This window comes from Salvia hispanica, chromosome 5, assembly GCF_029641045.1.
Source record: "Salvia hispanica isolate PSC_SH4W2 chromosome 5, Shi_PSC_v1, whole genome shotgun sequence".
Taxonomy (NCBI): Eukaryota; Viridiplantae; Streptophyta; class Magnoliopsida; order Lamiales; family Lamiaceae; genus Salvia; species Salvia hispanica.
In genome coordinates, this window is record NC_142696.1 from 48,915,803 (window position 1) to 48,939,419 (window position 23,617).

The 23,617-nt window shown below is 38.2% G+C and overlaps 3 protein-coding genes and 1 pseudogene across 7 annotated transcripts; 3 read left to right on the forward strand and 1 right to left on the reverse strand.

Moving 5' to 3' along the window:
- Positions 1 to 441: 441 nt before the first annotated feature.
- Positions 442 to 4,825, reverse strand: LOC125190752 (nucleobase-ascorbate transporter 1-like). Its single transcript, XM_048088139.2, has 14 exons — positions 4,628 to 4,825; positions 3,477 to 3,574; positions 2,949 to 3,125; positions 2,703 to 2,803; positions 2,544 to 2,619; positions 2,391 to 2,450; positions 2,119 to 2,306; positions 1,947 to 2,043; positions 1,733 to 1,819; positions 1,527 to 1,585; positions 1,362 to 1,453; positions 1,191 to 1,268; positions 946 to 1,103; positions 442 to 862 (listed from the first exon to the last, which is right to left on the reverse strand). Exons 1-14 carry the CDS (start codon positions 4,701 to 4,703, stop codon positions 650 to 652), a joined length of 1,560 nt encoding a protein of 519 aa, XP_047944096.2. The 5' UTR covers positions 4,704 to 4,825; the 3' UTR covers positions 442 to 649.
- Positions 4,826 to 7,720: 2,895 nt separating this feature from the next.
- On the forward strand, positions 7,721 to 9,837 carry LOC125187676 (clathrin coat assembly protein AP180 pseudogene; annotated as a pseudogene).
- Positions 9,838 to 10,817: 980 nt separating this feature from the next.
- LOC125187845 (uncharacterized) lies at positions 10,818 to 15,545 on the forward strand. Of its 3 annotated transcripts, XM_089058307.1 has the most exons (11): positions 10,818 to 11,133; positions 11,213 to 11,316; positions 11,792 to 11,933; positions 12,033 to 12,329; positions 12,410 to 12,557; positions 12,962 to 13,867; positions 13,954 to 14,183; positions 14,273 to 14,346; positions 14,854 to 14,938; positions 15,011 to 15,108; positions 15,297 to 15,545. In XM_089058307.1, the coding sequence occupies exons 2-10, from the start codon at positions 11,261 to 11,263 to the stop codon at positions 15,092 to 15,094; spliced, it is 2,022 nt and encodes a 673-aa protein (XP_088914433.1). In that variant the 5' UTR covers positions 10,818 to 11,133; positions 11,213 to 11,260; the 3' UTR covers positions 15,095 to 15,108; positions 15,297 to 15,545. The 3 variants fall into 3 exon arrangements, with proteins under 3 accessions (XP_088914433.1, XP_088914432.1, XP_088914434.1); XM_089058306.1 differs by having other exon boundaries at positions 15,011 to 15,545; XM_089058308.1 differs by lacking the exons at positions 10,818 to 11,133; positions 11,213 to 11,316 and having other exon boundaries at positions 11,808 to 11,933; positions 12,038 to 12,329; positions 15,011 to 15,545.
- A 1,389-nt stretch (positions 15,546 to 16,934) lies between these two features.
- Positions 16,935 to 23,257, forward strand: AGO6 (Argonaute family protein). Of its 3 annotated transcripts, none has more exons than XM_089059612.1 (23): positions 16,935 to 17,077; positions 17,920 to 18,109; positions 18,187 to 18,392; positions 18,491 to 18,703; positions 18,778 to 18,914; positions 19,005 to 19,102; positions 19,186 to 19,283; positions 19,363 to 19,534; positions 19,620 to 19,736; positions 19,818 to 19,925; positions 19,990 to 20,052; positions 20,171 to 20,284; positions 20,368 to 20,533; positions 20,617 to 20,729; positions 20,825 to 20,962; positions 21,063 to 21,196; positions 21,290 to 21,355; positions 21,495 to 21,558; positions 22,064 to 22,175; positions 22,265 to 22,338; positions 22,480 to 22,574; positions 22,674 to 22,705; positions 22,787 to 23,257. In XM_089059612.1, the coding sequence occupies exons 2-23, from the start codon at positions 17,942 to 17,944 to the stop codon at positions 22,960 to 22,962; spliced, it is 2,664 nt and encodes an 887-aa protein (XP_088915738.1). In that variant the 5' UTR covers positions 16,935 to 17,077; positions 17,920 to 17,941; the 3' UTR covers positions 22,963 to 23,257. The 3 variants fall into 3 exon arrangements, with proteins under 3 accessions (XP_088915738.1, XP_088915740.1, XP_088915741.1); XM_089059614.1 differs by having other exon boundaries at positions 18,494 to 18,703; XM_089059615.1 differs by having other exon boundaries at positions 18,500 to 18,703.
- The last annotated feature ends 360 nt before the right edge of the window (positions 23,258 to 23,617 follow it).

The following is a 23,617-nucleotide window of genomic DNA, read 5'->3' on the forward strand; positions in this document are numbered from 1 at the left end:
TTTTTATGTTTGCAAATATATTAATTAGCAAGAATAAAAATATAAAAACACCACAAATTAAAGGCATGTCCTATTGTCAGTATTTATTTTTTATATTTTATGCTTGCAAATATGGAAATCGTTGGAATTCATTATTGAATTTAGAGAGAAATTGAGATGGGGAAGAAAGTGGAGTAAAAAGTGTGAAATGAAGTAAAAAAATTGGTGATATATATAGAAGAAAATACAAAAAAAAATTTAAAAAAAAATGAAAAATGTGTGCATAGTCCGCGGACTAAGGAGTGTGCTTAGGGCGGGTTGCTGTAGTGGCGGACTAAGGGGCGGACGATGCATCGTCCGTCGCATCATCCGCCCCACTGTGGATGCCCTAAACTTTTTCCAAATTTTATATAATTGCACATTTTTTGGCATAATAACACAAGAAGTTTTTTTTTTCAATTGGACTTTGAGAAACAATGAACATGCACTAAAATAAGAGATAGCAAAGCTAAAACTCAACTCTTTGACAATTGAAAAATGAAGAGAGATAAAACAACAACTAAGACAGGAGGCCAAGAAACAAAAGACCTTCCAAAAATGGTTGATTGAACCAAAATTGGCACATTTCTTCAAAAAAGGAAGCTATGCCTTAATAATGAATCCAACCAATCTATGTAGGTGGGAAGAATCTGTTGAGATTGAATGGCAATGTGTAGAACTCCTCGTTCCGTTTATCGCCCTTGAACGTCCGGAAGTTCACCCACCACGGCATGCCACGGTCCTTCTTCGACATCTCAACGTCCAGTGTGTTGTCAAGGAACACGGCCACAATCAGCGCGATGGTGGCGGGCGACATGAAGAAGGTGTTGAAGAAGCCGTCGAACTGCATCAAAGAAAAGGCGTTGGAATGCATCCACAGATGACTGCCACGAGTCGATGAAATTCAAAACCACGAGATGAGCTTACCCATCCGGCATTTGTGTGGACGAGCCCGTGATCTTTGGTCCAATAGTTGCTGAAAAACTCAGGGATCGAGAGGCCAAGGAACAGCGAGAGGCCGGTGATCATGAGGTTCCTCATGGAATTCATGTTGGTGAACTGAAGAAACGACAAGCCAACCGAACCTGCAAGGGGAAAAGAGAAACACGTGAAGCCTTAGGAGAGTGAACGACGACGCCTCAGGATAGAAAAGATTCGCGATGCTATCTTACCAACGAGGCCAAACAGAACACAATGTAGTGCAGCAAAGATTGGTAATGGTATGGATGCAAAAACAGCTCCAAATTTCCCTGCATCCACGATTTGTTGCGTTTTTTTAGCTCAAAAAAACATGTCTCACGTTTAATCACGAGTGCAACATACTAAAAAAGAATGATACGAACCTAATACGGAAAAGAATATCATGAATGCGGCTGAAAGTTGAATGATTCTACGGCTTCCAACTCGAGTCAGTCCAAGAAGGCCCACGTTTTCTCTGAAATGTGCAGTAACGCTTAGTTTTGTATAGCAGCAACGAACGAACTCACTAGCATATCTTGGATACTTACACTGATACGGTTGAGCCACTGCACGTTCCAAAGAGCCCATGAAGCATTACACTTATGCCCTGCAGAAACGCCATAGTTGTGAAAAATCGAGATGCCAAATTATAGCATATACTTTGAAAATCGAATATGCATAGCGTATAGATTCCATGAAACGCAAAAGAGACTTTAAATATGGTAAAGATAAGCTTGAGTGTATAATGGAAGACCTGCCAACCAATGCCCCGGCTGAGTACGTAGGCAGGAGGTGGGGTGGCAATTGCGAGACGAGCTGCTGCGTTGTATGCTCCAGTTGACTGTAGATGAAAAGAGAACAATTTTGTATAAATGGATTCACCAAAACCACAATGTAACATAATAAAAAATCGAGCATGAACTTGACGGTATAATGTGGCTTACTCGAAAAAATTATTCAAAATTTACCTCAACTATTGAGACAAGAACAGCTGCCACCATGGCAAACGAATAGCCTGCTGAAAAAGTAGGCGCGCCCCACTGCAGAGGATACGGGAACTTAAACCTTAACAAGGCAAACGTTGTTGGTTAGATTCACATCCAAAAAAGGAAGGAGAAACAAAGTTTACTCGGGCACAACCATTGGGCGTTGGTTATAAGGCCGGATCTGTCTGCACGACAACTCTTTTGTGTAAGCTCTGGGCTTTTATTGTAAGCTCCACTAACCGTTAGAACGAGAGAGTATACCCAAATTATCGAAACACAAATCAATACGGGAAACCTCTGGAAGATTGGGAAGTCCCTCACTATCTTGAGATGCTTCATATACTGCAATTCTCAAACAGTTAGTTACATGAATGTGAGAATGCTAGTTTAGACGAATCATCTCTCAATGCCTAAAGGTTCAATCACCTGTGACAAGCCGATAACAAGTAAAAGCATCGGCAAACCAATCTCGACACAGTTCCCTAGCTGCAATACAGAATACAAGTGGAGTTAGGAACCGAAGAGTAGTGTGATTATTACTTGAAATGTGGTGTTTTCGTGAAGACGGAGTGAGATTACCTCAGGAAATCCTCGTTGGAATAAGCCCAATCCGACCAAGCCAATGACAGGAGCCATTCCGAGAGGACTGAAAAATCTGAAAAGAGACACTCAAACAGTCACAAATGCTTACAAATGTGGATGATTGTTAGTTATTATCGGACTTCTCAATGAGGATACCGTGAAAAGAGACCCCATAACTGGCTGTATCCAATAATTATTTGTACGGTCGAGGCGATAATTAAAGCTCCCTGTATGGCTTTCATGGTGTGTATAAATTGCTGTGAAATATGCGGACATTAGTGCAAGCTTAAATGCCTCAAAAAAAGACTAATCGAGTCAGTTTACATAGCAAAACATGGTTCTGGATAAGAGAGAAAGGATTAGACTGTCTCGAGTGAAAACAAGAAACACGTGGCAGCTTACATCATGAGGCTTAGCGAACGGTTTCAGTGACACGTCATTAATAATATACGTTATGGGAACGATATAAGTGAAGGAGCCTCCAACAATGGCAGGTAATCTAGTCCCGAATAGTGACTGAAGAAGTGTATTGATGCCAGATACGAAAAGCAAAGTTTGCACAACAAGTGCTTTATCAGCCTGTTTCAACATCGAAAGCCTTTAATTAGCAAAAGCGAATTAATCAAAAACAAGATCAAGAAACACATTATGTGTCATAAATGGATCTTTTCCATCTATAAAGCAGGACCGTGGTAGAATCGAGTGTATTGATGCCAGATACGACAAGCAGAGTTTGCACGACACGTGTTTTATCGCCCTATTTGAACATCAAAAGCCTTTAATTTCGCAAAAGGGAATTGAAGTGAAGATCAATAAATACATTAAGTGTCATAAATAGATCTTTCCCATCTATAAAGACGAAATCGTGATAGAACAATAACAAGCACACGAGTTTTATTATACACTAAAGCACAGTGAGAATTGGCTTACATCTGATCCGCCCATCAATGGGACGAGAAATGATGGAATCATCACACTTCTTCCTACCACTAGTATGTAATTTTGAAACGCTAGCAGGATCGTCTCAGCTGCATACAGTAAACAAGAGTGAGAGAAAGAATAAAGAAACTCTCAGCCAAATAAGATCGAGTGAGTAAGAGTTGATTCGGTTCCTCTTATGCTACATGAAGCCCTTACATTCACTTAATCACGATGGCTTGAAGAGGACTCGTTCTAAGTCCCAACATATAAACAGACACCAAGCATACTAAATGCAGTATCATTCAACAAGTGACCATATAAACAGCAACACCAATAAACAAATGCTTGATATCAAAATCTTTAGGTAGGCAAAAGATGTCTTAAACTCCATTACATTTAAAGCATGATTTCATTAACTGATTTTGCATAAAAAAGGAAATCAATGAGAAATGAGCATGAATTTTTCAAAAAGAATTCCAATTCAACATTTAAAATATGCTGTAATTATAAACCTAAATAAAAAATGTTTTCAGTACAATAGAAATGTGAGACCTTTCTTGGTAAATCCAGATATAGAAATCATGCCAACATAGAAATAATAACAATGACAATTAATTAACAACATCACAACCACCAAAAGCCCAAAAAAAATACAACTCTTGAGAGAAAAACACACACAGAGATGAAAGAACTCATACAAGCCAAAAACTCAATAAAATTAATCCCATTTGACACCACAATTCCTGTTTTTCCATGACAAACAATTGAATGAACACCACTTTAATAAAAAAAATCCTTTCTTTTTACCCCACAACCATGACAACCAAATGCAGAAGCAAACCCCACAAAATATTTACAAGGCCAAAACAAAAAAGATCACATTTTTAGACCAAGTGTGTGAGCTGTGTATAAGACAAAAACTCAACAAAATTAATCCCATTTGACACCACAATTCTTGTTTTTCCAAGACAAACAATTGAATGAACACCACTTTAACAAAAAAATCCTTTCTTTTCACCCCACAGCCATGACAACCAAATGCAAGAGCAAACCCCACAAAATATTTACAAGGCATAAACAAAAAAGATCACATTTTTACACCAATACAATCATGCTACTCAGTGTGTGAGCTGTGTGAAGAAAAAGGGTACGACACATACGCCATGGGGGATTGGAATCAATGCAGTACTCAAGGTCCTGCAGCTGGTCCATGGGAGGGTGAGTAATGTCACCCATTAGTGAGAGAGCAACAGAGAGAGAAGTAGGAAAATCTAAGGAGCAATTAGAAGTGGTGAGTGAGTAAGAGAAGAGAATTAAGGTTGAGTAAAATATTGGTACAAAGTCCTAATTTTATAGTAGTATATGAACACAGGTGTATCATAAATGCATTTGCATATATTAATATAAAAGATAATTAAGGTGAAGACAAAACATTTCCTTGTACACAACAAGAATGAATAAAGGTTGCATCTTTATTTAATTTTTGGGGAAAAGATTACATTTTTTGAAATTTGTTCAACAATTTGTTCGTTGTTTTGCTTGTTTTGCCCATTTTTCATAGCCTTATTTACAAATTTTGCCATTTATGTATGCAAAATAATGCAACGGCGTCTTACATTGAATGAAATTTTTTTAGCATTCATTTTGATTCAATTTTATTTTTAGATAGGAATCCAATCTGGCGTGGGTGAGCAAGAGAGATCGAGATTGAATTTGGATGATTCTTTAATTTTGTGCAATTTGTGAAATCGGCACATGTTGTGTTTGAGATCATCACTTTAATTTGTCGTATATGGTTTACGAACATTGGTACGGAATCGCAAAGATTCTTGCTCGAAGTTTTTCCACGTGTGGTTTGTCGTATACAATGTACGGACAGTGGTGCGGAATCGCATAGCTTCTTATTCGAATTTCAACGATATTTTTAGGTGGATATTTGTAGTTGATTATTTTTACGGACTTTGGTACGGAAAATATTTATTTATAGTTTGAATTGAATATATGCCGCATATGACTCAATTTTGGTATTATGTATTTATTATCTCAACTTTAAATTTATTTAATTTCTTCGTACATCAAATTTTACGAGGAGTCTAGTCAGATTTTCGATGCCTCATATTTAAACAAGAACTCTATATATCTCCAAAGTTGAAAACATTTATAAAATAAATTAAAATTAAGGTAATGGACTAAAATTATAGTCATAAACTACCAAACTTAATAAAATTACCAAAATTGTTAGTAATTTTTTAAAAATATTAAACCATTTTTTATTTTACATCATACTTAACAAATGTTATTTAACATCTATGATGAAAATAAAATTCTAGAGTAAGTACAGCATTCTATTCAAATTTTGCTCGATTTAGAAATGTACTCCTTGGTAGATATTGGAAACTAATGGTATTTAAGTGTGAAATGAATCTATGAAATTATTTGATTTGAGGTTTTTCAAATGGTATTCAAAGTGCTTAACTGTAGAGATATACTCATTCAGTTATACACACTCATCTTTATTTATTAAAGTTATGATAATCAAGACAAATAGTTATACATAGAAAATTGCATTTACATTACATTCCAAAGTAGAAAAAACTTTTAAAATACTACCTGCCTAAAAGGCTAAACAGGCTAAACGGCTAGATAAAAAGTGATGCTAATCACATGTTTATTTTCACAATTGCTCATAAAAAGAGAGTACAATAATTATTTATTCTTATCTCTTATTTGTTTTTTTCTAAAAAAAAAAATTGGTCAGTTACAATACATCTCACCCTGTCACATGGTACAAAAATTATACTACTGTTTCTTATAATTACCCATTCCACATTGAACTATATGATTAATTTAATTCTAGATAAAGTTTATATTAGCTATATGATTAATTTAATTCTAGATAAAGTTTATATTAGCTATATTGTGTCTTAATATTATTTTACTTAACGAACCGAACACCTTCTACATGGTTGCTTTATGGTTATCCACGTAAAAGAATTTTAGATTATTTTTCTTAGATTTTAATTTCATTTATAAAATTCTCAAATTTTAGATTTTAAACTATTGATAAATTAATAGATAGAATAATTACAACTTTCTTTGTTTTAGTGAATTTTTAAAAGATAGTTGAATATTTTAATGAGTAAAATGAAGATATATTTTATCCATAATATGAAAAGAATATATTTTTATTGGGACAAATCAAAAATGAAATGTGGACATCTTGTGGATTATGTACTTGTATAGTGTGTTATGTTTATTGTAAAATTAATTCTTAAGGAATCGATTTAAAATAAAATTTGTGCCTTCAGCTCTTTTTAGAAGTAGTTTAGTGGAAATTAGTGAATATTTCATTAGTAGAATTACATCCAAAATATTTAATATCGGCCCAAATGAATCTTTAGTAGTAGTATTTGTCGAAGTGTTTGATCATGTAAAATGCTAGGATAAAAGTGAAATTAATAAAACATACCAAAGTTATTTTAATAATTCTTTTAGGAGTATTAAGATTATGAACAAATAAATTTGGGTATACAGTTTTTTTTGTTGTAAGTTGTTCAAAAATATTTTGTCATAGTAATATGTATCACTATTATTTTCTTTAACAAAAGGGACACTACTATTAATTTCAACCTTAATGGCACCACTTATAAGTTTAACCATATACTCCAACCGTGTGTTTCTTTCATATATACTACTCCCTTCGTCCCTGAAAATATAAACATAGTCCCTAAAAATATAAACAAAGGTTTGATACGAATATTAATGTATAATTGATAAAAATAAGAGAAAAATGAATAAATGGTAATGTTAGAAGAGTGAGCTCCACGTCATTAATAGTATAGTGTATACAATGATGTGTATGTGTAATGTTTTGTTAAACTAATCTAAAATTAGAAAATTCATATTTTTCGAGAAGAGACTAATAAAAAAATACTAGTTCATACTTTTCAGTGACCGAGTGAGTTAGTACATTGACACGTTATTTGACACTCTCTCTGTCCCATAAAAATATGTGTATTTTTCATTTTTGCTTGTCTCATAAAAATATGGACATTTCCATTTATGAAAAATTATCCCCAATTCATTATATATATATATATATCAATTTATTTACAATTTACCCCAACTATAACTCATTATTATAATTTTTTATAATATGAAGTAATATTGTCGCGACAAAAAGGCATATGATCCGATTTATAAGACATATAATTCGGATTTATTCAATGCTACACTTGTTCGTACAACCTAAACTCAAGGAAATAACTCAACTTTCTTCATTCAACATCTCTCATATTCACAAAAAAAAAAAAAAAAACCATCAATCTTCTTACACATCTCTTCCCCTCTTCTCTCTCTTATCCACAATGCCAAGCAAGCTCAAGAAGGCCATTGCTGTCGTGAAAGACCAAACCAGCATCAGCCTCGCCAAGGTCTCCAGCAAGGACTGCGCCAACCTCGAGGTCGCGATTCTCAAGGCCACGAGCCACGAGGATGTCCCCATCGACGACAAGTACGCCTATGAGGTCATCCGGCTCGTGGCCTCCAACAAGATCCACGCGGCGGCCTGCGCGCGTGCCATCAGCAAGCGCATAGGCCGCACGCGCAACTGGGTCGTCGCCCTGAAATCCCTGATGCTCGTCCTCAGGATCTTCCAGGACGGCGACCCTTACTTCCCGCGCGAGGTCCTCCACGCGATGAAGCGCGGCGCCAAGATCCTCAACCTCTCGAGCTTCCGCGACGACTCCAACTCGAGCCCGTGGGACTACACGGCCTTCGTCCGCACCTTCGCCCTCTACCTCGACGAGCGCCTCGAGTGCTTCCTCACGGGGAAGCTCCAGCGCCGCCAGGCGCTGGACGGGGCCGCGGAGGCCTCCTCGGTCTTCCAGCGGAGCCGGAGCAAGATCATCTGCGCGACCGAGCCCGTCCGGGACATGAAGCCCGCGATGCTCCTCGACAAGATGTCGTATTGGCAGCGACTCCTCGACCGAGCCCTGGCTACGCGGCCGACCGGGTGCGCTAAAGAGAACCGGCTCGTCCACGTGGCGCTCTACGCCGTGCTCAAGGAAAGTTTCGATCTTTACAAGGATATATCCGAAGGGCTTTCCCTCATTCTTGATAGCTTCTTCCATTTGCAATACCAAAATTGTGTGATAGCATTCCAAACATGTATCAAAGCTGTGAAGCAATTTGAAGAAGTCTCTTCTTTCTTCAGCCTCTGCCAAAGCTTAGGCATCGGAAGAGTCTACGAGTATCCGATCATACAAGCGATCTCCGACGAATTGATCGAATCTCTTCAAGAATTCTTGAAAGATAAATCATCATTCACCAACAAGCCGATGATCGGGAACCAGATGGCCGCCCCGGCGCCTCCGGCAGCCGCGCCGTTGCGGACGAGGTCGGCCCGGGGCCATAGCTACGGCGCGCAGTCGGACTTCTCGGTGACGACGGACGGCCTCTCGGACGAGGGCTCCGAGGTCGGGTCACACGCACACACGGCGAGCGCCTCGATCGATGACCTAATCCGGGGGGCCGGGACGTGGAAGAGCCGCGGAATCTCGATCGATCTCGAGGCTTATTCGTCGTTCAAGCCGGACGATGCGTTCGGGGTGAGCGACACGGGCTCGAGCCGATCGCTGCCGGTGACGAGCTCCGGCCTCGATATGATGTCGGTCGACGACTGGTCGTCCGAGGACGAGGACGAAGACGAGGACCAGAACCAGAATAAGGGCCGCCGGCGAAGGGAGAAACTGGGGACATTGCTATCGAAGAACTGGGAGACTGTGCTAGCTGAATCAGCGCAAGCACAAGCACCGGCGGGGATGGGGCCGACGCCGATGCCTCTTATCGACATTAACACAAACACCTTCTGTGCATATGCTGAAAACTCGCCGTTGGCGGCGGGGCCCGAGCAGGATTTCGTCCTGTTTGAGGTGGAGCGGACGGAACCGGAAACGCCGGCGAGTCAGCACTACAATCCGTTTCTAGAGGACGCGGCGGAAACGGCGGCGGCGGCGACTCCGACGTTTCAAGCGACGCCGACGTTTTCTGCGGAGAATCCGAATGTGGGCTTGATTGAAGATGATCTTTTTGATTCTTGGGCTGATTTTCCCGGCGATCAAGATGACGGAGACGGCGAGGATGAGCAGAATTTGAAGGAGCAGCAAGAGCTGTGGCTGCAAAATCAGAACAAGATTTTAGAGAAGAATTGTTCTTAGGTTAGTAGTTATGTAGTGTGGATTCTTTGTCATATGTAATTTCTGTTTTACAAAATTTTAGTCTCAGACTTACAATTTTCTTTTCTGATTATAGATTGTAATGACTAATTTAAATTCCAGAAATTTATAGTAGTAGTAGTTACTTATGTAAAGATGCATTCTATCATAAAAGTTTACAAAACCAAACAAACTACTACTATTATTATTTAATAGGTGATACTTATAATTGATTAATTGGTGTTTTCATCTTGAGAAAATAATAAATAAGCTAATAAAAACCTCATTTTAATAGGAGACCAAGACTTCTAGACCAAAAACATTGTCACTGTATCTAGACCTGCCAAAGATTTACTGAACCGGCAGTTAAAGCCAAAATCGGTGGTTATGGTTCTGAACCGAAATTGTGAAAATTTACTCAAACTGAAACCGTCGATTTTTGAACTGTGATACGGTTCAGGTTCAAAAAATTTTCAACCAAAACCATGCCGGAACTGCCGATTCCGGGCGGTTCCAAACTGGAACAGCGAAAAACTACCGGAAAATCGTGAAACCAAGCTAGAACCTAAAAAAACTGTCAGTTCAAAACCGTGAAAAACTGCCGAAAAACCGCCGATTCGGAACCGGAACCGGAACTGCGAAAACACCCTCGTGGTTCGGTTCTGGTTCGACAATTTCCAAAACCGAAACCGGCGGTTCCGGAACCGTGAGCACCTCTAACTATATCTATCTAGATGGTTAATTTTCATTCGAGTCGATCAACAATATTATACTAGACACAAGTTAATAACATTTCTCAATAATCATCGGTCAACAAATGCATAGTACATCATTTACAAATTACGGATGAAACCCATAATAGATCTAAGAGACGGGACTAGTGGGGACGATCGCAATGAAAAAGCCATCATCGACAATGTAATGAGGACTGTTAACAATAGATAACGAAAGTAAACTCAACCAAAAAATGCAACTTTAAACGTTGAATTTACTAAAAATTATCAACACCCAATAGGCCAACATCGACGATCCGGATTTCAACCAGATCCACCATTGGATAAAGACATTATTTGTCTATATATAGATTTCTCTCCATATAATAATCGCGCGGGAGAGTAAGACAAAATCCCATTTTTGCCCTTAACCGAAACCGGTTCAGTTGAGCAGTGCTTTCCCTGATTTTCCGACGATCCACAATCGAATTTGCTTCTCTCTCTACAAAATTCGTGCAATTTTCAATTCCTATATTTTCTCTCCACACACATTAATGGCAGGCCTTCAATAGCTAAGAAGCTGCGATTCTCAGCATCTAATTCAGCTCAAACCGTAAAAACAGATATCTGATTTTAGGTTGATGAAGCTTGTAATCGGTGATTGCTGTTCCGATCGTTCGTGCCGAGCAATACTCCTATGGAATTCTCCTGAGATCGAGCTGCCTTTCGTTTATTCAGGTAATTTTGATTCGAGAAAGTTTTCATTTGGATTTTTTCTTTGTTGTAAATAGATATGTGGTTGAACTTGTGGTGATAGGAGGAACTTTGAGAGAGAAGCGGGGATTTAGGGATCGTTTTTCGAGTAATGGCGAAAGGGGAAGAGGAACGCTGCGTCTTTCCCTTGACGAGTTTGCAGATCGGGTAATTGATTAGCTTGTTTAATTAGTTGCAGCTGAATTTGGATTTTGGAAACTGTTTTGTTGATTTTTCCTTGAATCATGAACTCGCTATTTTAGCTACTTGAATGTTCATGTTTAGCATGATGATGAATTTCGTGCATGATTGTAGAATGTTAATTTTTGAGGAAAAGTTTGAGAAAACAGCTCTAAATATTTAGAAATCATTTTCCTTCTAAAAAGGATATTATTAGGGTGTGTATGATTATATACATTCAACAATAATCATGGCAGCTTTATTTCTCAAAATTTCTGAAAATTGAATATGCAAATCATGAAAATCTCACATTCACTGCTATGGAAACTTTTTTCAGTTTGAATTCCATTTCCTGGATACATCGTGTGCGTGCATGTGTGTTCATCCTAGCTCGGTACTCTGAGTAATTTCTCTAGACAGTGCTGTAAACTGTAAAATATGAGGGTTCATATGTTTTGTGCAGGGATTTGCAGTCCTACCTTTCACATCTCCACCTATTTCTAGCCAATGAAAGTGGGAATTTCTACATCTTGGTGGATAATAGGCCATGGTTGAAAGATCCTGCATCTCTGTCTACTCATTGGTGGCAATTGATGGTCACTAAGGTTGCTAAAATAATTATGTTCCGTTGTAATAAGCGCGATCAAGTACATAAGTTCAGTCAAGACCTGTTTTTCTCAAATGAACTTCTCATAATTCTACAGTCCAGGTTGTCCCCATTTGCGAACACAAGGGGCACAAAGGAAAGCAAGTTGGTTGAAGAACTTCCAGAGTTGCAGGCTTCTTCCCCACCACCTACCAGAAGACAAAGAGTCCTCCAAGAGTGGTTTCATGTCATCGATGCTATGGTTGTATCTAGGAAGGATGCTTTGCTTCCTGTAAAGAAGCTTACAAACACATTGATTGCAAATGGCGCGATACAGAGAACTCTGTACGGATTCATTGTGTTTGAGGTTGCATGGGTTAATGTTCGTGGAATCAACTATTATAATGAGCTTCAGGTAGTGATTGCAGAGACTCACTTTACTTACTAAGGGCTTGCCTGAAATCTGTTTTTTCACTTCTTGTTTGTCATCTTCAGACAGACACAGCACTTGCTATAGAGGCTAAGATTATGCGGAGATGGGAATTCGACAGTATAGCACAAGCTGACATGAGCATTGCCACGTGGTTTCCAGGGACAATTAATGAACAGATTCTTTTGAAGGATCATCTGGATGCCACACTAGGTATTTGTTATAGCCCGAAACAGCAACTGCTTTCGATATTCTTGCATGATTTTTATCTTTCATCTCAATATGTTTTTTGGTGTCTAAAAAAGCTCTTAGGTATATATTGACTCATGTCCAATTCTCTTTCCACCATTTGTTTTCAGCCCTCCTAAAATCTTCAGGGCATTTTTTTGTTTCTTGGCAATCACTAATATCTGTATTTCTTCCAAATTCACAACTCTTTAACAAAACCACATAAGTTCAAATCTGTATCCTACAAAAATGCTTCTTGATAGTCCAAGGCCTTCATCCATTTTCTACTACTGCCCAACTTGTTTAGAATTAGCAGAACAAAATATATGAACGTGATAACACTTTATAATATTTGTCTCATGTTACATCACTGATTGGGGTTGTTCCAGGAGATGATGCTGAAGAAAGTTTCCCGAAGGCTGTCGATGCGAATGGGAATGAAACTTCCGGTGATGTAACATCTGCTAGGAGCGATACTCCCTGCTCTCCTGATAATACTCCTAGTGTGTGTCCAGATACAACTGAGATTATCAAGAAGACACACCATACATCCCCTACCCCTGCGAGCGTTAATAGCTCTGGAGAGGCAAACCGTGACCTGAATGGAGTCTGTTCGAAGACCTCTGATGTAAGTGACTATGAAGAAAAAATCGAGGTCACAATCTATCGTGATGTTTTGATTCTATTCAAGTTCAGTGATCCCTATCTCCCCTTCAAGTTAAAGCACATAATAATGTCAAAACTAAGGCTACTTACCCTACTTGAAGCTGGACTTCCATCTTGGGTCATTTTCCTGCAGTCTTACCCAGGATTTTGCCGGATATATAGGCCATGGATGTGCCCATTAGCACGAGGTCTATACGTTTTTATCTCAGTTGTCACTGTCCTCATTGGATTTTATGACTTGTACAAGAATGTACCTATGCTTAAGGCGACCGTTTCTAGAATGTTCGGACCCCTTTGTGACTGGATAGACGCGTGGGAAATGACTTCAAGGATCCAATATTTAGGAACCATGCTGTTTCTTAATCACTTCCAAAAGGCCATGAAATGTTTCCTTACAGCAACAAGGACCATTCTCTCCATCCTCACTTTCTTTTTTGCACCATTGGCTCGACCCTTTGCTGAGCTCTTGGAACTCTTCTTCCCCCTTTGGAATCTGTTCTTACCATTAGCACAGAATTTCTTCTCGGTGATTTGCACAGTGTTAGAGTCTTCCTTCACGATGATAGGTGACATTTTGGAGATGTTCCTGTTGCCTGTGTGGTACTTATTCAATGTAGCTAGGAATGTTGGTAAGAACAGAAGCTTCTTTACAATCAATTCATCCTTTTCCACATAACGGACACATTCTTATATCTTTTCGATTTGTTGCTTGCAGCAATGAAATTTGTATATCCTGTAGCATGGATATTTATTTACGCTCCACTTAAGCTGCTATTCGGATTCTGCCGCATTCTCTCATCGTCGTGTACGGTCTTATACGCCTTGTTTAGAGACATGTGGATGTCTACAAGGAGCATATTTAGGGTAACGAAGAGTGTCCACTCAACAGTGAGCACAGTTGAGATTTCAATGTGGCGTTCTCTTTGGCATGACCTTTTCTCTCAGGTGGTTTACCATAGCACTGAAATGTGTAAATACTGCAGTGTTTGCATATTTGATCTGCTTTGCAGCTCTTGACCTTTTATTTTGTTCAGATTTTTCGTGCTCTCCGAAGTATTCTCCACGGTTTAGTGGCTTTCCTCGCTGCCTGCAACAGGCACCGGCTCAGGTACAATTTATATATCTATATCAGTTGATTCTAGGGCTGCAAACGAGCCGAGCCCACCTAAACACTACCAAGCTCAAGCTCAAGCTCAGCATGTTTGGGTTTTACTTAGGCTTGACCATGATATAGATTAAGTTTGAGTTTCTCTTGGATCAAAATAAATAGGCTCGAGCTGGATTTGTAAATGACTCATTTATCATCTTAATCGAGTTTCTAGCTTGAGACGTGTACAAGTAACTTTGAGGTCAAGCCGTCAAGTGTATTGTTAAATGGGAAGTTTTGATCTCATTAGGCACATAGCATTGGATAAAAAAATTGAATTCGAGCTTGTGAACACGCTCGAAGGCATAAAAATTGGGCTGATCTTGAGCTCGGTAAAAGAAATATACCGATGTTAGCTCCTCACAAAATCTTCAAGCACAAATCCTATCCAGTCTTACGAATGCAGTCTGTTAGCTCTTCGGACGAACAGTAGCCTCATTGTTCTGACTATTTTTTTTGCAAATGCAGTATCTATAATCACGTGGGTGAGTTCACGAAAAGATCATTAAGAGCCACAAGGAGTGCGTGGCCTCAAGATAAAGCTGAGATAAGTGTAAGTCCTCTAAAGCCCTCCCCTATAAGATTGTGCAGAAGTAGATTCTGATTTATGCTTATCATGTGGCAGTTGTTGACCGAAGATTCAGATGACAGTCCTCTTCCCTGGAAAGAGTCCTCCTATCAAGTGAAGAAGTCCGAGAAGGACTTGTAACATTTCTATCAAAGGTTAACACATAAAGCTATCTTCGATTGCTAACTGTGGCCAAATAAATCCGTGTTCAGTAGGACTACTAGTACACAAACTTATGGAAACGTCGTGCTTGGTGCTCAATAAGTTTCGATAACGATGTTTGTGCACTAGTTGAAGAAATGAAACAACTTCTTATACATCTTGGAAACTGAAAATGACTTAGGCAAGTTCTTGAAGGACGATGCTGTCGAACGTCTGTCGAACGTCTCCATAAACTTGTGCTCCGAAACTCTTGGGTTGGCTGCTACAAACCACTGGTGACATAAACACAGAAGTCAGGCAACATCTCTGTGATTTTCTCAAGTTAGTACTAATATCTGCAACTGAGTAGGTAGCTAGTTATTCTATGTATATAGATCATGTATGATTACCTTTCTTCGTTTGCAATGAATCAGTAGAGGATGATTCTTGACATCTAAAATTCTGAAAACTGAATTAAACAGAATTTACCTGAATTGGGCTTGAAATCTAAATTTACTATGCACCCAGCCAATCAATTATAAATACTAATCATTTGTACTTTATAATCAAATAACATTAATTAGAATTACTTTATACAATTGTTATAAACTTAGTTTGAATAACAAAAAACTAGTAAATTTTAATTATGATTCTTTATATTATAGCAATTTGAGTTACTTATTACAACAACTACGGTGTACGATCTTACTTTCAATTTAAGCACGCATAAAATATGTTTATCGCACTATATGTTCATTCGTTCGACGTTCCACCTCGAAAAACAAGTGTTACGTGCGATCCTAGGCGGACTCGATACACCAACCGTTCAATTAAATGATTTTGCAATGTGTGAAACTTTAATAAATCAAAGTACTAAGGTCGGATCAATGCATACCATATACTGTATTTTTTTTGACACATTTCATAATTAAATAATTTTGCAACGCACAAGACTATCATGAATCAAAGTACTAAAGCACGGATCAACTCAATTCAGTACAATAAAATAATTAACAATGGGAGTACAAGATTATACTCCTTCCGTCCCCAATTAAAGGTCACACTTTTCCATTTCAGTCTGTCCCCAATTAAGAGTCACACTTCATTTTTACCATATATAGTAAGTAGTCCCATATTCCACTAACTCAATTCATTCATATTTTATTATAAAACCAATATAAAATATTGGGTCCCACATTCCACTAACTTTTTCAACCAATTTTTTCTTTACATTTCTTAAAACTCTCGCTCGGTCAAAGTGTTACTCTTAATCGGGGACGGAGGGAGTAAGAGCATCCATAATAGGACACTTTCTCTGGACACTTCTCTTTTTTTGTCCATAGCCACTTTTGATTTGTCCACGGTCACAAAAAAAAGTTTCCGCATCAATAGTAGACACTTTTGTTAGCCACATTTCACTTTTGGTGGGATATTTATAAAAATAAGCAAAAAAAAACAATTAAAAATTCGAAATAAAAAAAAAATTGGAAATCGGCGACCGCTGCGGCGCTTTCGCCGTGCAATAGATAGCCGCGGCGGCCGCCGCGTTTCTCTCTCCTCCGGCTCGTCCTCGGCGCATTCGGGGCGAAAGCCCATCCGCCCCACAAAAGCTGTCCGCCTCTGGGGCGGCCTCTTCCACCACAATAAACAGCCGCGACTTAGCCGCGATCGAGGCGCCCGCGGCTGCGCCCCTAATGTGGATGATCTAATAACAAAATAAAGTTGTTGGATAAAAAAATAGTGTAAACAACCCTAAAATTTCAACTTTTTTATTTTATAATTTTTTTATCAAAATTATAAATAGTGACCTATTTCTCATTTCCCTCCATTTTCTCTCTCTTCATAGGGAGTGAAAGAGTACTGACAGACACAGTAGCGTTGAGAGAGAAAATCAGTCGGAGCAGCAAACGCGGCCCCAAAAAGCACACTCTCCCTTCGCCGCCGTGTCTCTACTTCCCCTCTCGCGCTCGGAATTTCAGCTAGGTATCCTCTAATTTCGTCTCTCCGGTGAATCTCTCTCTCTAGTTTGTTCAATCGCGTGATTTTTTCCGCCGAGCTTTAATTGTTTGTGGCATTACTTAAATCGTGAGCTAAATACATACATCTGCATATGCTTATCCATGTACTGATTTTGTAACTGTGCAGTCATGATTTTGTGTTGGATTGCATGTTGCTTAGTCGAATTTACTGCTGCTCGCGTTTTTGAATTTTTTGCCCCTCAAATTTTGTTTCTGTTTCCCTCTATGCGTTGCTGTTTTTTTGACCTACATTTGATTACTGTGTGTGCATGTTTTGGTTCCTCTAGAAAGTTTCCCCCTTTTTTTGCGATGGAGAAAATTTGATAAATCGGTGCTTTAGATTGATTCTGCTCGCTCGTTGTAGCCTGCAAAGTGCAAATCGAGGCATTTTTTTTAAAGTCTTGTGCTTGTGTATTAGTGGTTAGGTACTTAGATTATGCTAATTTGCATAGATATTAAATGTGTTTCTTTTTCCATAATTGAGATCATGTGAATTTGCCGGATCAACACCATGTTATTAATATGCTGTGTTTGGATTGTTTGATGAGCGATTTCGGTCTATGTATACTATATGTTCATTAGAATTCTGTTTAAACATCTTTGAGGACTGAGACTTGGTTATTTGGGTTGGGTAAAGTGGGTCAGGTATTTTTGTTGGTCAGGCTGCTTGCGATGCATATGGTAATTTGTAATCTTAACTGCTAGCTGAATGTTTGAATAATTCTGTTATCTTGTAGTACCTTTTCTTCTGTCTGTTATTTATTTCCACAAGTGTACCCGTTCACTGATCATTCTGTTTTATCTTAGTCCACCCGTTCAAGATACAAAAATGGAAAAGGAACTACCGCCGCCAACTAAGGTAGAAGGTGCAGAGCTTCCCAAGAAGTCCATAATGACACGGCCTGGATTTGGAACTTCTGGAAGACATGTCTCTTTGCTTGCAAATCACTTCAAAGTTTCCATCAAAAGTCCAAATGAGATTTTTTACCAATACAGTGTACAGTCAATGCCCTTTCTTTCTTTCAAATTTATTACAACATATAGTATGCATATAACATATCATTCCTACTTCAGGTTTCCATAAGTTATGAGGATAATATGGCTGTTGAAAACAAGTTAATTGGATGGAAAGTCATTGATAAACTTTACCAAACATACTCTTCTGAACTTGCTGAAAAGCGGTTTGCATATGATGGGGAAAAGAGTATGTTTACAGTGGGGCCCTTACCACAGAACAAGTTGGAATTTACAGTCATTCTTGACGAATCTACTGCTAAGAGGTAACATCATTATCAGAACTCGTATTGCTTGTGTCTCGTCGTTTTCATTTATCTTTTATTGGTATTGCCTGAACTAGTGAGATTCATCTACTGTGTAGTAGCGGCAGCCCTTCCAATAATGGGTGCCCGACTGAGCCTAGCAAAAGGTCTAAGCACACTCTACAGTCAAAAACATTCAAGGTAGAGATCAGCTATGCTGCTAAGATACCCTTGAAATCCTTATCACTTGCCCTTAAAGGAGCTGAAACAGAATATGTCCAAGATGCTCTGAGAGTTTTAGACATCATTTTAAGGCAACAAGCAGCTAATCGGTAAACCACACTACCTCATGGATTGCATTCATTTAGTTGTTAGCAGCTTCCTAAATGGTAAAAATTGGATGCAGCGGCTGTCTTTTGGTTGAACAATCATTTTTTCATGATGACTCACGGATGTTCATTGATGTTGGAGGGGGTGTGACAGGCATACGTGGACTGTATTCTAGCTTTCGTCCAACTCTTGATGGTTTATCTCTAAATATGGGTACCAATCAACCTGCTTTTTCTTTGCACAATTGTATGTTTGGCATGCAATGCTTCTTGAAGAAATAATGCCTCAAAATCTCTTGTTCAGATGTATCAACAACCATGATCTTGAAACCAGGACCTGTTGTGGATTTCCTTCTTGCCAACCAAAATGTGAAGGACCTTCGCTATATTGACTGGGTAAAGGTATAAATATATTCCAATGCATATTGTAGCTATACTTTTACCATTTTGATCTGCTTGTTTATGGTATGGAAATTGAAGCACAGGCAAAAAAGATGCTCAAGAATATGAGGATCAAAGCAATTCATAGTAATACGGAGTTCAAGATTATAGGTTTGAGTGAGAAACCATGCAACCAGCAGTTGTAAGTTTGTAAATATCTACCTGAGCCATTTTTCTTTTCCCTCTTTGCTGAACCATTTGACATATATTTATATTTTCAGTTTTTCCTTGAAAGTAAAAAATGGTAGCAATACTGGAGGCAGTGACGAGGCCCTTGAAATTACTGTTTATGAGTATTTTGTTACACACCGAAATATTGAAATTAAATCTTCAGCATACATGCCATGCCTTGATGTTGGGAAACCAAAACGACCAAAATATCTGCCATTAGAGGTGGAAATTTATCTCTTTGTTCTCTTCTGAACTCTGAATGTGATCATCAAGAAACTTAATCATGTTTTCTCTCTGAATTTTCTAGCTCTGTTCTCTAGTCTCTCTTCAGAGATATACAAAAGCGTTATCAGTGATCCAGAGATCATCCCTAGTTGAAAAATCAAGACAAAAGCCACCTGAGAGAATTCAAGTTGTAACTGATGTAAATTCTTCTACTTATGTATTATTACTTTTTCTTCTTTTATTGTAATGCAGGGTGATTTATTTTTTTGAATTTTTCCAGGCTATGACAAAATACAAGTACGACGAAGATCCACTCCTTGCCTCTTGTGGAATATCAATTGAAAAGGAGCTTACTCGAATAGATGGACGGGTCCTTGAAGCACCAAAGGTAGTTTTTGTGTTATACCGATGAATCATGTAACTATAACACCTTGTATCTCTTTCACCTACAGTTGAAGTTTGGAAATAATGAAGATTTCTTACCCCAAAATGGTCGGTGGAACTTCAATAATAAGGTATAATCTTGGGCATTACTTTTGATAACCTGCCTTATGAAATCAGATTTTGTATTGTTAGAACACTCAAATACATTCTCTGAACTTTCAACTAATTCTCTGGCTTTGATATCTGAAGAAACTTCTGAAGGCCCAGCATATTCAAGAATGGGCACTTGTTAATTTCTCTGGACGCTGTGAAACTAGTCATCTTTCACGTGAACTGATCAACTGTGGGAGGAACAAAGGCATTGTATGGTGTATTATCTGCTTCTCTATTATTTTTCTTAGTTTTTATATATGCATTCTTTTATCTCCTTCATTTTGGTTATATAGGAAATTGAACGCCCATATACAATTATTGAAGAAGATCCCCAGTGCAGAAGATTTAGCCCTGTCATACGTGTAGAGAAGATGTTCGAGCATATTATGGCTAAGCTGCCTGGTTCTCCTGAATTTTTGCTTTGTGTTTTGCCAGAACCGAAAAATTGTGATATTTATGGTAGTAACTATGCAGTCCCCATTTCCAGGATAAACAGTTTCTAACTAAAGTTATTAGCTATTTAGTTTATAATCTTGTTGTAGGGCCTTGGAAGAAAAAATGTCTGATCGACATGGGTATTGTAACCCAATGCATTTCTCCTATCAAGATCACTGACCACTACCTAACAAATGTACTTCTCAAAATAAATACCAAGGTATCAAGCCAATAAAACCTCAAATAATAACTCGTTTTTTGGCCATATCCTATGCCATGTGACTTTGTTATGAATTTTTCCCATCTCATTTATAGCTAGGAGGAACCAACTCGTTGTTAGCAATAGAGCATTCCAATCGCATTCCACTAATTACAGATCAGCCAACCATGATACTGGGAATGGATGTTTCACATGGTTCTCCTGGTCGATATGATGTTCCATCCGTTGCTGCAGTAATATTTTGCCTGTTCAACTTGTTATAGTATTGTGCATGGGATATGATTTACTTTATACCTAACACTTTGATGCATTTTGCTTTTCCATCACTATAAGGTGGTTGGATCACGAAGCTGGCCATTGATATCAAAATACAGAGCAGCTGTTCGGACTCAATCTGCAAAGATGGAGATGATTGAATCTTTGTTCAAGCCACTAGCAAATGGGCTGGATGATGATGGTATCATGAGGTGCATTATACAAAAGAAGTTTTCAAATTTTCATCCATTTTATGTACTAGTAGATAAAAAATGCTGAAGCAATGGCTTTGCTACTTTCTTCAGAGAATTACTTTTGGATTTCTATAAAACCAGTAATGGACGCAAACCAACTCAAATTATTGTTTTCAGGTAAGAATGCTTGTGGTGGAAGTTTTATTTGCCTTTTAGTGATGCAGCACCGTGTTAGATTTGGCTAAAAAGATTAATCTCAGCGCATCTTTGCCATAGTCTCTGTTTTGACCGCTAATGTATATCCACTTTCCCTCAGGGATGGTGTCAGCGAGTCCCAGTTTGCTCAGGTTATAAACATCGAGCTTGATCAAATGATCAAGGTAGATTTTCTTCTCAGATTTCCAGCGACTGCGTATTGAGCTTCTGCAGTTGTCGTTGCTTTTATTTATTGTAGATATTATGGTCTTTCAGTTTCAATTTGAACAGTCACATCCTGTAGGGATTTTGATGGCGCTATAGCTGATTTTAGTTTTCTGCTTCAACATATGTGAATCGTGAAGAGAACAGAAAATCATTCTGCAGAAAACTTAGGAAAATAAAGATAAGAAGTGCTTTCCTGCAAGCAAAGAAGGGAACTACTGTACTGTTTTCCTCGACAAACTTTAGGCAGCCCAAGACACCTTAAGGAAATTAGGAAAAGTATTTAGCCAAAAAACTATACTTACACCATAATTTAGCATACACGTCTTTGAAGGAATACCACAAATCTATCATTTTGTCGAGTTATCTTAATTTCTATTGTATCTGAATTTCAAACCTCATGAATCATGATGTGCCTGGCATACTATTTTGGTTGCTTGCAATCCTTAACTTTTTCTACTTCAGGCATATCAGTATCTTGGCGAGTCGGATATCCCAAAATTCACTGTGATAGTGGCACAAAAGAATCACTATACCAAGCTATTCCAAGCTTCAGCTCCAGAGAATGTGCCATGTGGTCCGTTTTTTTGGTTTATTCACTCTGATTCTCTTTCGTAATTGCAAATAATAGAATACATAAGCTCTCTAATTCCATCTTTCCTGCAGGTACTGTTGTGGATACTAAGATTGTTCACCCTAGAAATTATGATTTTTACATGTGTGCTCAGGCGGGTCGGATAGTAAGATATTACCCCACCTCCATTTTCTTTCTTTTTTTTGTTTTCCTTTTCCCCTTCACTCCCTTTTGCTATTAGTTGTTTAGATAAAAATGATCTTGTCCAATCCTGCCATCATTCATAACATATGGTTATAAATGTCAGGGAACTTCTCGACCTGCCCATTATCATGTCTTGCTTGATGAGATTGGCTTCTCCCCTGATCAACTGCAGAATCTGATCCATTCACTGTCATATGTGTAAGATTTCAGGCTCTTTAACGTTTCCTCCCTTAGTAAAGATGGGTTTAGTAATATACCGCTAACATTTCCCCCGTTTTTTCTCCTAATACTCACTAGTTGCCAGAGAAGTACCGCTGCTATCTCCATAGGTATTCAACTCCCTTGCCATAATGTTTCCTCTAGCAAATTTATTTTATAAATGTCAATTGATCACTGGCTGCATTTTACAGTGGCACCGGTATGTTATGCACATCTTGCAGCTGAGCAGATGGCTCAGTTCGTGAAGTTTGAGGATTCGTCTGAGACATCGTCTGGACAGAATAGCGTGACAGAAACTGGAAGCATCCCCGTTCCTGAGATGCCCAGGCTCCACAAGGATGTTGCTGGATCCATGTTCTTCTGTTGATGCAATGGATTGGCTTTTTTGGTAGTGTTTTTGGATGAACAACTCTGAAAACAGGTGTAAATAGCTGGTGACTTCGGTGTTCGGGTAAATAGGGAGGCTAACCCTGAGCTAGGTGAAGATTTTGATACAAGAAAGGCTGAATCATTGTCATTAAACTTGATTTGTGCACCTTTTGCTTCACCTCTTCATTGTTTCCAATCTGAAAAAGTTATTTATTAGTACTTGGTATGTTTGTTACATTTGTTCATAATGTAGCACCTTCTTTTTGGGTCTTGGTATTTGGTGAATTGGTTTAGCATGGTGTATTGTTACATATATTATCCATGTTAAATTTACAAATTCTCAAAAATTTGATAATTTTTACTAAAATTAGTATGTTAACATAATCTGGTCATCGTTGTCATAAAATTGTGTTAATATAACAAACATAATCTTAATGTTAATGAAATAAGGATATAACAAACAACAATGAATAAACTTATCTATTTCTATCTTTTATCATAAAAATGTAACAATTTTCTGGTCATGCATCAGATAAACAATTGTGTTCAACTTAAATTCATTTGGTTCTAAAAGAACTAAATCAAATGATAAACATAAGAAAGCTCTAATCAATCTCTGTGAAAACATCAGAAATCAGATTTAAACATACACC